This window comes from Heliconius melpomene, chromosome 21, assembly GCF_056956725.1.
Source record: "Heliconius melpomene rosina isolate 202511_hmr_F chromosome 21, ASM5695672v1, whole genome shotgun sequence".
In the NCBI taxonomy this organism is placed as follows: Eukaryota; Metazoa; Arthropoda; class Insecta; order Lepidoptera; family Nymphalidae; genus Heliconius; species Heliconius melpomene.
In genome coordinates, this window is record NC_140409.1 from 12,253,524 (window position 1) to 12,266,269 (window position 12,746).

At 30.3% G+C, this 12,746-nt stretch overlaps 1 protein-coding gene and 1 long non-coding RNA gene across 7 annotated transcripts; both read right to left on the reverse strand.

The window, feature by feature from the left end:
- Positions 1 to 1,968: 1,968 nt before the first annotated feature.
- LOC146527298 (uncharacterized) lies at positions 1,969 to 4,461 on the reverse strand. Its single transcript, XR_014879216.1, has 3 exons — positions 4,328 to 4,461; positions 3,369 to 3,499; positions 1,969 to 3,150 (listed from the first exon to the last, which is right to left on the reverse strand). It is a non-coding gene; the product is annotated as an uncharacterized LOC146527298 (long non-coding RNA).
- A 1,806-nt stretch (positions 4,462 to 6,267) lies between these two features.
- LOC146527299 (peptidoglycan-recognition protein 1-like) lies at positions 6,268 to 12,746 on the reverse strand. 6 transcript variants are annotated; one of them, XM_085205490.1, is made up of 7 exons: positions 12,089 to 12,221; positions 10,883 to 11,018; positions 10,325 to 10,459; positions 9,433 to 9,627; positions 9,038 to 9,225; positions 8,549 to 8,672; positions 6,268 to 8,198 (listed from the first exon to the last, which is right to left on the reverse strand). In XM_085205490.1, the coding sequence occupies exons 4-7, from the start codon at positions 9,608 to 9,610 to the stop codon at positions 7,960 to 7,962; spliced, it is 729 nt and encodes a 242-aa protein (XP_085061616.1). In that variant the 5' UTR covers positions 9,611 to 9,627; positions 10,325 to 10,459; positions 10,883 to 11,018; positions 12,089 to 12,221; the 3' UTR covers positions 6,268 to 7,959. The 6 variants fall into 6 exon arrangements, with proteins under 6 accessions (XP_085061616.1, XP_085061613.1, XP_085061615.1 ...); XM_085205487.1 differs by lacking the exons at positions 10,883 to 11,018; positions 12,089 to 12,221 and adding an exon at positions 12,588 to 12,746; XM_085205489.1 differs by lacking the exon at positions 10,883 to 11,018.

The following is a 12,746-nucleotide window of genomic DNA, read 5'->3' on the forward strand; positions in this document are numbered from 1 at the left end:
CACCACTATTTTGTGGGGTGACACTAAAATTACAATTAGGAAAAAATGGAAATATAAACGTAAATAAATATTTCATTACCTCGATTGGGAATCGAACCCACAACCGTCGCGTTACAGTCACACCCTTGCACCGCTGCGCCACGACGGCTTATACATTTATTATTTAATAAATTCCTTTTAATATTGACTTTCGAAAAAAAAAGCTAAATGATAAATACAGGAACTTTTGCATACCATAAGAAAATATCTTGGTTGACAACTGTTGTAGATATAACTTGTATTAGATATATTGAGAAACTACTATTACTGACTTTTTCCTCTAGTTGCAGTAGTCGAATATAAAAATTTGATGAAAGATTGATTCGAACAATTCTATGCCATTTATTAAATAAATATGTTAAATAAATATTAAATAAATATGTTTTATTTTATTATTTTAATTAAATAAAGAGTGCTTAACATATTTCAATTAGCTAAAAAATGAGACTTAGGCACTCTCTGGTATGTAAACGCGAGATACATAAAGGTGAGAAAATAAAGTTATTATATAGACTACTTACTAATTGGAGAATTCGGAGGCTTCATAGCAGAGAACCTTAAATACTATTTTAATTTAAATATATGTATTCAACATCTCTAAAAAGAGGCGTCGCCGCTCCCGAGACCGGGAGCAAAAGGAGGAAGCTGTGCAAACGTATGCGTTCAAAAGTCACATTATTTATAGTTAGCAAATATAATTGCTTTATAATATTTTTTTTCTTCCACCTTATAACTTACTACAATTTATATTCGAGTATATGATGTAAAAAATTTTTTTTTATGCATTTAATAAAACCCATATTTTGTTTATTTTTAAAAAAGCTATTCTTATTAATGTCTAATATTTATATATAGTTTTTCAATTATTTAATAAATAATTATTTGAATGCGTTAAGAAATAATTATCCACTTCGCATGAAATCTAGATATTCTAAATCTTACTTTTTATTTTCTATTGACTTGTGGGTTGCCCACAGACTGAATGATTTTATATGAAACCTATAGGTAGATTAATCATTTAATTTAGAACAAATGATCAAAAATAAAATGAAAATAATATAATTAATTTTGTATAATAAATATCTATTATATTGTTTAAATACAACGAGATATAAAAAAAGATATTCTTATAGTATTATTTTATTCTATTCTTGCCCATACATATTCAAATTCAAATTCAAATTCTAAATATTCTTTAGTCGAATAGATTTGTGTATTCATTTTTGAATCGTTGAATGAACACCGCCGGCTCGGAAGGAGGTTTGCCATAATAATCAACCATCGCTCTTTTCAGTATAAATCTTCAATTTATCTAATTTATATAAATATATATTGGTATCTATATTTATTGAGCGAAGCGAGCGGAGAGCTCTACTGGAGAGTTTTTACACTCTTTGTCACTCCTCCCAAACGGTTTGACCGATTGAGATGAAAATTTGCAAACATATAGATATGACCACGGAGATGGTTTTAGGCGGTTGATGGTTTGATGGTTTCTAAAAAAAAATTCTAAAAATTCATTTCTCGCTTCGCTCAACATGTGAACACTATCGAGATTTTGCTAGCAGATTTAAATTGCCAGATGTCTCGACTTTGGCGGGAGGGTTTCGGCTTTGATAGCCATTTGTCGTGGTCTGCGAACTTGAACTAATCAGTAAACGCATACATTATTCTCCGCACTCTTTTAAATGCCTTCAAAATTTTTTACCCATTCACATTAAAATGACTCTTACTCAATTTCTACTTTTGCCACTGTTAGACTACGCTGATGTTTGTTATCCTGATGATAATGAGGAGATTCTCCACTTGACCTACTTCAAAATATGTTAAGTTTTTGAAGTGGGAATTTTAAAATACATTTTCATTAATATTCATTTTTTTAAGCCAATATGGTAAATACAACGAAGATAATTTCAAATAAAACGCCAATTGAATGTTAAATACATTTATTTCGGTAAATAGACATTTATTTAACATAGATTACTTGAAGTATAGAGTTATAACATCATAAAATATATGTTTATTATAAGTTTAAAAGAAATATCGACTAACATTAAAAGTAGGTACTCTTTAAGAGAAGAGCTAAATATATAGTTGTTACAAAATATATTTTCTATATAAAAAATATTTTTGAAATTATAGATAACAGAACAATAATTTTAAATTATTGTAGAGTCTTGTGAAATAAATAACATTTTTGATAAAAAAAATATATTAAACATATAAAAGAAAAAGATAGTGGTAATAATCCATTAAATATATTGGAGAAGGATATTAATAAGTATCTATTGAATACACATAGCAATTTCGGTAAAATCTAGATGTTACATGCTATAGGTTAGTGTAAATTTGAATTTAAAAGCTTAGTTTTCTTATTATTGGAAAATTAAGACACTGTTTAAAGTTTATCTGATTATAGAAAGAAATCGATCAATGTAAACAAAAAAAAGATAGATAGATAGAAAAACTCAGAGGTAGGACAAGATATTAAATTAAAAATAACATTTTCTAAACATCTTATTTTCTAAAACCTAAACTACGAAAGCCTTCTGGCCTTTATGACACGTTTGTAAAGGTAGCATTCAACTCCTCGCCTCAACCGAAGTAGATATAATTAATTCTAACAATTTTAAACATCATGTTATATTTAAGGGAAGTAAACTATTTAGTACATAATAGTTTAAGTAAAACGAAGTTACGATGAAAATGCAGTAATTATACCTAAAGATGTTAATATAATTATATAAATAAACAATTGCATGTCGTGCTTATATCTATATTTTTCTTATACTAGAGACAAAATGTTATATATTACGAATTAAAAACATCAATGGATTAAAATACAGATTATTTAAGAAATTACATTATAGATATTTATAAAATGCTAGAGTTAACATTTCATACGCCATTTCGTGAAGAGATAATAAGTACTTTCCTTATCACTAAAACATTTACATTTCTAAGTAATACTACTGGTATTTAATATTTTTCTTAATATGATAGACGTAAAGTAGAATCCCTGAACGTCTCGCCCTGTCTTCCGTAAGGTGTTATACCGCCCCATTCCGAATCCTGGTCTTCGAAGACCAAGGAAACTTCGAAGTTTCCTGGCTGAAAATAAATAATATCAATTGTTTATTCGTATAAGGATATTTGATAAATTTTGACAGACTTATGCAATAAAATGATAATTCTAAGTGACTACAGCTTCACGCTCTATCCCGCATTTAGCAGGATAGCCAGGGCAATCAAACCCATAACCTTTTGATGACGATACGACGGTAGATTACATTAAAATAAATATTTAAATTGAATATATTTTTCAATACCTTTACATATCTTTGTTGTAACGGGTCACCAATGTTCACCTTCATACTCTTAGTTGATTGCATCTCGCCATAATCAACCGCTTTTAAGCATGCAAAGTGTCTGTTCATGTCATCTAGGCTCCAGGCCTCAGCTATAAAAAATATAACAACAAATTTAAATATTTAAAAATATATTTTTTATTAAACATTTGTCACAAGGTTATCATAGGATTAACTGTCTTAAATTGCAATCGCAGTAGCTTTTATTCGATTTTAACACATAAAATCGATAGAATGCAAGGGCGTTGCCAAGGGTGGGGCGGTAGGGAGGGGCAGCTCAACCAACCCCCTCCCCCTTCCATCGAGCTTTATAAAACACAACACACACAGTTAAGAATTGTAAATTCGCTAAAACGATTTATATTTTACAGTAAGCGGTTATAAAGTCTATTTGAATGTATTTACTATTCATACTTTCGCATCATAGGGGTATGATATATCAAGTTGCACCCATGCACCCCCTCCCGCTTCCCCTTATGTAAGCCATATTTGATTTAATGTAAATTACGTTAATTGATGTCTCTGAGTCTGCCAGCCAAAGCTTCCGTAACTCAAAAACTATACCAAAATCAAAATAAACAAAGAAAACTGTAATGTTTTTTTTTAGAAATAATTAGTTAAAACGTAATTTACATTTAAACATATTCATATTTTTTATGAGCCCGATGGCTCTGGATTCAATACCGCTCATAGATTATTTATATTTATAAAATGGGCGTGGCCTCGGTCGGAAACCAAAACCAAATTAAAATAGAACAGAAAATGGAAAATTAAATGACATAATTATCATTTCCGTGCCCAAAAAAACTAAAACAAAAAAAAATATAAAATAAAAATATTTTAATTAGAAATAAATATATGTTATATAGCAAAAAATAATATATACCGAAAAATAAAGAGTAGTATATCAAAATACATACCGATACGAGAGTTCGAGAATGGCATGATGAAATAAAATAGTTAAAATCTGGATTTCCATTCAGCCCCGGAGAACGCGTCGTCCTCGCGCCGAGGCTAGATCCAAAAGGAGGAGGCTGGGAACATATCGATCTTCCTAAGCTCGTCGCTTCGTCTAAAAATCTAGTTATTTATTAATATAATATATAATAAATAACTAGATTATTATAATATTCATATTTTTACATGAAAATTTCGTTTCGTTGATTTGGAAATCGTTTTTTTTTTTAATTATTAGTATGCATTTAAAATTTTATTATTAATAACGATAAGAATAAAATATGCTAAAAAGTTACTTAATCTAAATTTAGGTTTTATAGTTAATAAAATTTATTGCCCCATACTAACATTTTAACTCTGACTTTATAACCATATACTTAGTAAATCTTGATTTAAAAGAAACCTGCCTCTAGTAGGTACTCACTTTCTGAACGAAAGCTAGCATCTGTGTAGTATAAACCTATATGTATAGCAGGCGCGAGGCTAAATCAATAAACTCCATCCTAGGTACCCTGGAAATGTGGACTATAGCGTTTGCCTATGTGTAAAATATGATCAGGACTCGATATATTTTCCTTAATTTCAAGCAGATTACATTCCATACTGATGCTGTACAGAAAATACGATAGCGTCTTATGGTATGCGCAATGCCTATGGGTTCGATTCTCACTCGGGGAAATTAGGTTCAGTTACTTAACACGCAAATCGCGGAAAAACTTCACAATTGTTCTATTACTACATTCTTCACAAGTCAAAATTATATTAGATCTGTTCCCACGTTTCTTTCTTATTTCTACGAAGTACCTACCTATATAGAAATAACCTAGTGTTAAAACACTCCATTCTCCACATTCCCTGTCGAAGAGAGATTGTGGAATGCGTAGTTGAGTTTTTTCTGATGCAATTTTTTTTCAGCTTCACGCTGTATCCCGCACACCGCAGGGTAGGCAGAGGGAACCTAATGTTAAGACACTCCGTTCTCCACTTTCTGCCGAATTTTGGAGACATTGTCATTGTGACATAGTGTTTCCGCCACTCAATATGCAATGCCTCGTATAGGTGAAAAAAAACTTAAATTACTGTTTACATATTATAGTTTTATGGTAGATGTTAAATAAACTTCCTAGCAACGATATGAATTAAATAAAATATAGCCAAATCAGTGGTCAGTGGTGGTTGTGGGTACGATTCTCACTCAAAAAAATGAGATATTTAATATTTTCATTTCTTCGCTCTGGTGTCTATCGCATCTCGCATTTTTTTTAAATGAACACTCATTTGAATAATTTTGTTTCAATTTCGACAATTTACACTATATTTTTGACATTCACATAGCAATTTTAATAAAATAAATGTAATAAACCTATTTTATAATGAAGAGCAGCACAACATCGGGGCATGATTATACTTATTTTGTTTTCTACTTCTCCGCCGCGCCCCGCTCTCAACTCCATACTACTAAAAAAACAAATAGTACCTGACAGGAACTCTTTAATTTTATAGTAGAAAGTCACTCCATTTAAAGAATGAAGAATTATTAGACCAAAGCATGGCCTACTAAAGAATGCCTTACATCACAATTTTTTAATCTGATACCCATGTAGATTCCCATGTAAATCAGGTCATCGTGGCGCAGTGTCACAAGCGTGCAAGTCAACAAGCAATGCTTAATTCGGTGGAAAGTGGGAAACGGAAGTATCCTAATGAGCAAGGCAATAAAGGGTCTTAAAATTAAGTTTCCAGGTTCCCTCTGCCTGCCCTTCTAAGTTTACGTTTTGCTATAAAAAATATACTTTTATTTTTTATATTATAGCTATTTCAGGTTAAAAAATAATTATTTCTGAAGTTAATAATATGATAATAAAAAAGTTTGTCAATCTAAAGGTAAAATAAAACATTAATATACTTTTAATATGATTTTATTTCAAACTCCTTTGAATAGACACTTATATACGATATGTAGGTAACTTTAAGTTACAAATGGTCACATAGCAATTCCAATAAGGACTAAAATGCTATAAAAATATTTAAACAAAACAACAAAAGTCACACACATAAGTGATATAAAATTCAGTCAAACATAAATAAACGACCAAAAACAAACAAACAGTCAATGAATAATATATAAAATCACGCAAAACACTATATTAATAAATAATTTATTATAATTACGATTTACGATCCATCCATTATAATAAAATTTTCCAAAAAAATTTCTCATAAACAAAAGAATATACTCTTTTAATAATAATTTTAATTTTTCCGAATCTAGTCAAATTAAAACACTCAGACGTATGTGGTCCCATACATATTTTATCGTATTCGTATACTTTTTAAAAATATTACATAAAATAGACGGCATCCGTTTCAAAAGAAATGTTAAACTTATATTAATAACAATAATTTAAACTTAATATAATTACCCTTTCTTTAACTTATTCAATCCCCCATTCTTTCAGAATATCGAGACAAAATTACAATACGTATTACTTTTAATTTTGATATATATACCTAAATTTGCATAATTGCAACAGTCAGGAATCGTACCTACGATACCTTACACTCTTGGAATATTCGACATACATATAGTTTAATGATTATAAAAATCTTACAAACTAACATCAAGAAGAGCTATCATCGGTTTATGCATACTTAGACCAAAATACTCGTGTAAATTTTTCAAAAAATGCCAAAATATTAATTCATGTCCAAAAGGAACTTGCAATTTTTAATATTATATGTATGTATATATGTATAAGCCGATAAATAGCGTTAAGCAATAATAAAATGCGTTTCCCCTTTAGTATATGAAAATGCTTGAGCACACTGACGATTTTTTTAATTATTTTAAAATTTTTAATATGGGAATTTGCCAAAGGCGGTAAAAAAAGACGTTCAAAAGTCGATATTTCACGAATAAAAAGTTTTGTTTTTGCTTTGTTCAATGTAATCGACAGTGCGCTACACTCTTAAACCTAATGTCCAACCTAATGTCCAAAAACCAAAAGTCAAATAAATTTGTCAACTTCTAAAGTATTCCTTTCTTCTCAAATGAATTTAACCATAATAGTTATAGTTCTAATGCACCATATCATTTTTTTTTTATTGTCAATGGAATTATATATTTTTTTATATTGGGCCAATATTTTCCAAATTTCTTAAAACAAGTTTTATTTATACCAATATTTATCTCTATATCTTTCGATAGCTGGTGGTGAAAATTTCTTAGTGCTCTAGTATGGCACGAAACTTAACCTACGTCAAAACCTTATTGATTTAATGAGTTAAAGGCTTCATATAACGCCCGTATAGAATAAATCTCAATGTTCATATACAACTACACGTCAGTCCAAATGTCCAAAAAAAATAAAAAGCTTGAGCTTTCCAAAAGTTCATACAAAAGATGTTTGCATAACAAAAGTTATAGTTAGATATATATAAGTTCCGTTAGTACGGAATATAAAAGAAGCACAAAACTACCTAGGACGCAAAAAATCCGCAACAATTGTAAAAGTTCACGGAAAACTAGTGTAATATATAGTATCAGAAAATATATAACATGAAAAGTCATATTATCGAATATAAATAAAATAGATTACATATGTTTGACAGCCTCAGTGAAGTTCGAGAACATTCTAGTTAGAACTACAAACATTAGTTTATCAACTTCAATGCTAAGATTGCCGGGATTCCCCGATAGGTGTTTCAGATCATTTTTATCTTTGCCTACGATCGTATAATTTTGTGCAAGATGGTCGCATTTTACTAATTGGTCGATAATCCGTTTTGCTGTAACAATTTGCTTCTTTGATGGCGGTGTATACGTATAATTACCTGTATTAGAAAATAAAAATGTATAAATTCTTACGGTTTTTTATGTAAAACTATGAAAAAAAATAATTAAATAAACAAATAGAAGAATATCAGTATATCAATTCATAAATCCTTCCTTCCTCCTGGCATTAATCCCGGCTTTTGTCAGGGTCTGCCTTCCTACTCAATCCAGTGGAGTACCACTTTGCACGGCATACATCATCAGCCATGGAGGCTGGTCCTGGATGTGAGCCGAGACAGTATCGAGCACTACATTGAATAAGAACGGACTAAGAGCCGAGCCTCGGAGCCCCCACTGTAATCTGGAATGTTTATTTTTTCTAATAAAAAAGGAGATTTTCTAGACTTACCAATAAAAGCCAAAACAATGGAATTGCGGTCCGGAAAGTAGTTACTGGGAGTTGTACCGAGATATTCAAAGGCGACACCTTCAGTATTTATAATATAATTATAGGGCAAAAATTTGTTTTTATACTGAAAAAGAAATATAGCATAGATCAAAATATGCCTAAAATCTAGCCATCATTAAGAAAATCATATAGTCATATATGTATACAACATATGTATGTATGTATGAAGCCAAATGTGTTATGGGTTCGAGGAAATCAAACATCTAATATTTGAGACCGTCATGGCGCAGCGGGTGTCAATAGGGTGTGACTGTAACGCGACGGTTGTGGGTTCGATCCCCACTCGTGGAAGTGAAATATTTATTTATGTTTATATTTCCATTACTTCGCTCTGGTGTCGAGGCATAGCACGACGTTGAGTTCTGCCACTCACCACGCAATCTGCCATCTGCAGCTAACCTAATCGTACTGCAAAAACCAATAGATTACCTCTAAACTCTCAATGTGTTCCACACACTCTTCGTAGGTATGGCAAGCTCCACTATCAGTTTGGGTGATAACAACGCAATCCGCCGTAACTCCCGGGATATTCGATATTGAACTCAATTGTATAACTTTGCCTTTTTGCCATACGTTACGAGCGACGAACGCCGGCACTATCACCGGTGGCATTTCAGCTGTAAAATATAACCATTTTTTTAATAAGTTTTTAGTAATTTGGTGGCATTTTCATTAAGATCTTTATGTACCCAAAAAATAATTAAATAACTTTTATGGAAGATTAATATATTAAAATCAAATCTGCGCAGAACTTCAAGACGGCCACGAATCATCCACCATACTATATTCAAAAGAGTTTTTTAGAATTTAAAAACTTAACTCACTTGAATGCTGTATAAACAGGAGGTAAATGCCAATCATAGCACCACCGGCCAACACGAGTATTAGGCATCCCACAACAAGGATCGTGAACAAGTTGGACGTTTCAGCTCCCCTTGAAAGTCGTGAGTCGAGGAGAGGGGTTTGCTCACCCGGTATCCTAAGGCCGACGACCGGACACATCCTTCTTAGTTCAAGTTCTAGATGAAAAACACAACAGGTCACTTTTTTAAATTAGGCTGTTTCCAAAAATTATAGATACTTAAGCAGCTACCACTCTTAAAATACTATGCTTCTTATGTATACTAATTAATTTCAAAAGATCGCTTTTTTACATATATACCTATAATAAAATAAATAAAAAGAAAACTAATATTTATTTATTTATTATTTCATTATAGGTCTTTTTTCTAATAGATTCATTTTGGTCATATTTTTATTCTGTTCTTATCTTCTAATATAGCCTTAGAAAAAGAACGATAATCTCTATCACAGCATATCTAAAGCATGCACAATAAATTCAGCAAGCGAGCCTCAATTCGAACAATGGATGGATTAATAAAAAAAAGATAATAATTTCGGAAACACAATATAAGCAAACAATATTTAGTTAACTTATATACTGGACATCCATCGATTGAACGAACGAAAAATAACATAAAAAAACTAAGAAAAACATATTATATTGACGATACAAAAACTAACATTACACAAATCAACACAAAAATAACTCCAGAAGGAACAGAGAAAATAGATTTGAATTTAAAATTCAAATTTAAAGCAATTACTGGGCACTTAGTTAACACGCGACAGAAAGAAAAACGGTGTGAAAACTGAAAATTGTATGCATCAACATGGCGGCCAACAAGCGACACTTTATTGATTTTCAGGACGTACCTTGCACAAACAGGACGAACGTAAAGAGAGTTAAGAGAAGTGCATAATTATTTATAAAGCAATTGACATTCTGAATATTTTTCAATGGTTTTATGTTCTCCCATTCACGACCACTAGTACCGATTGTTTTGTGGACTGCAAATAATTTTTAGCATCATTAAAATACTGTATGTTCTTCGCACTTCATTATTTTTTATATATTTTCCTATAAAATAAGTGATCTATATCCCATATTTAAAAAAAAAAGATTAAAATAATTTTGAAAACGCGACTTGTACGGCTGGATGCGAAGAGCTGAAGATCGAGCTCAGTGGCGTGCCATTGGCCATGCCAGAGGCCTATGTCCAGCAGTCGACGAAGACAGGCTTATGATGATGATGATGATGATGATGATGACTTGTATGGTCATAATGTGGGTAACCAACTAGTAACCTAGTTCATTTCTGTCTACCGTTACAAAAAGTCATAAAAACACAATTGTATAAATATAAATTGTCTTTTGATTAATTATTTTTTAGTAGAAGAGTATTAATGTACAAAACTATGTAAAATAATTACTTTTTTTTCAATTGTTCCACTTTAAACGGAATATTACAATTGAACTAAAATATTGCCTGTTTAGATATTATACTTTAACTATTAATTTCTTTATTTGCAGGCACCTTTCTAGTGGAATACTAAATTCTTGACTTTTCTGAAAAACAGAGATATTGTGTATTGAGTTGCAGAGCCCAATGCTGCAATAAGTCAATTAGTTTGTGTTTGAAAGTACAGTAGCTTCACTTCGTATCAGGAATGTAGCAGAGTAGGTAGAGGAAACAGTGTTAAGACAATTTTTGAGACATATCTTATTGGGTGACGGGAACCCAATACCACACTTTATCTTTTTACATTCAATAAATAAAAACAAAATGTGTAGTGGGAATTGAACCCACCGTCACATTTACAGTCAGCACCATTACAACCTTGGAAAGTACAGTAAAAATTCAATTAATCAAGACAATACTTATTGGTTTCCACTGATATATCCTGATTATTGAATTTTGTGAAGTAACAACATCAAATATGTAAGCATATGGTAATTTTATTAAACTTTAGTAAATTTTATTTCTTAATGAAATAGTTGGATTTTCATTCTCATGTTAACTAAAGCTATAATGCTGTTCTAAGTTTTTGTAAGGTATATCTTTCATACAAACCTCAGGATTATTGTAGGTGTACCTATGTTTATATGTGTATACCTCAGCCTATTTTTGAACCTGGTGGTAGGGTAGGAATAGAATTAATTGATATATATAGAGTTATAACAGTAAAATCAATCCAAAGTAAGCCACAAGGTTTGTAACTATGAGCAAATCATTTCAAAGTGTTGAAAGCGGCACTAATAGAATAATTTTGAACTCGGTTAACTAGAGAGAGGGGTTTGGATTGTAATGGCTAGCATTGAACTTCAGTGGCCAGTTCCTACTCTGCTATGAGCCGATTACATTTATGATAATAACAAATATGACTAATGGAAGGGTTTCAAGTCTCATTGTACATGTTACATAGAGAATATAATATTAAATAAAAAAGACACAAAAAAGTTGACAATTAGAAAAATGGAATAAAAACAAAGTTATTGAATAGAAAAAAAAATATAAAGGAATGATTTATACATCTTTTTTATTACCTGACTTTTGAGTAATATTACAAATTTAATATATACATAAATATATTCAAAAGCCAGCTAAGTCAATACCAAAAGAAAAATAGGAAGCCTACCAGTCAGTTATAATATAAAAATATTTTCAACACTAAACTTAACTTGAACTTATATTAAATACTCATTATAAATATTATTTCAAAAGTAAACAAAATAACCCTAATCGAATTTGTCAGATATAAAAATGACAAATACAGATAATAATCAAATAAGACAACAATGTCATTAACTAATTCATGTCAACATAATATATTAATCTTATTTGCAATACCGTTATTAAAATCAATAACACAAAGTATATGAATGAAAAAAATATAATATGAATTTATCTATACGATTTAAATAAATATTATTGGCATGTAATATTTTTAGAAACTTAAAATATAAATAAATTGCGAGTAGATAAAGCAAATCACAAAATGTCAATTAAGTAAATATTATATTACTGACAATTGATAGCTTAAAATAATAATAATCAAAAAATAATAAAAATAGTAGTAAATTTAGAAAAAATATTCTATGAAAACAATAAATATAAAATAAATATTTAAAACTTACCGAGAATGGAAAGGAATGAATGCATGACAAATTCGCTTGTGTTTTGTTGGTTTTTGTATATTCAATTGAAATATTAATTTAATGATAATTACACCGACAGAAGACTACTGATGCAAAACAAGGAGTGCCGTTTGAAACAACTTTAGATTTTCATGTATT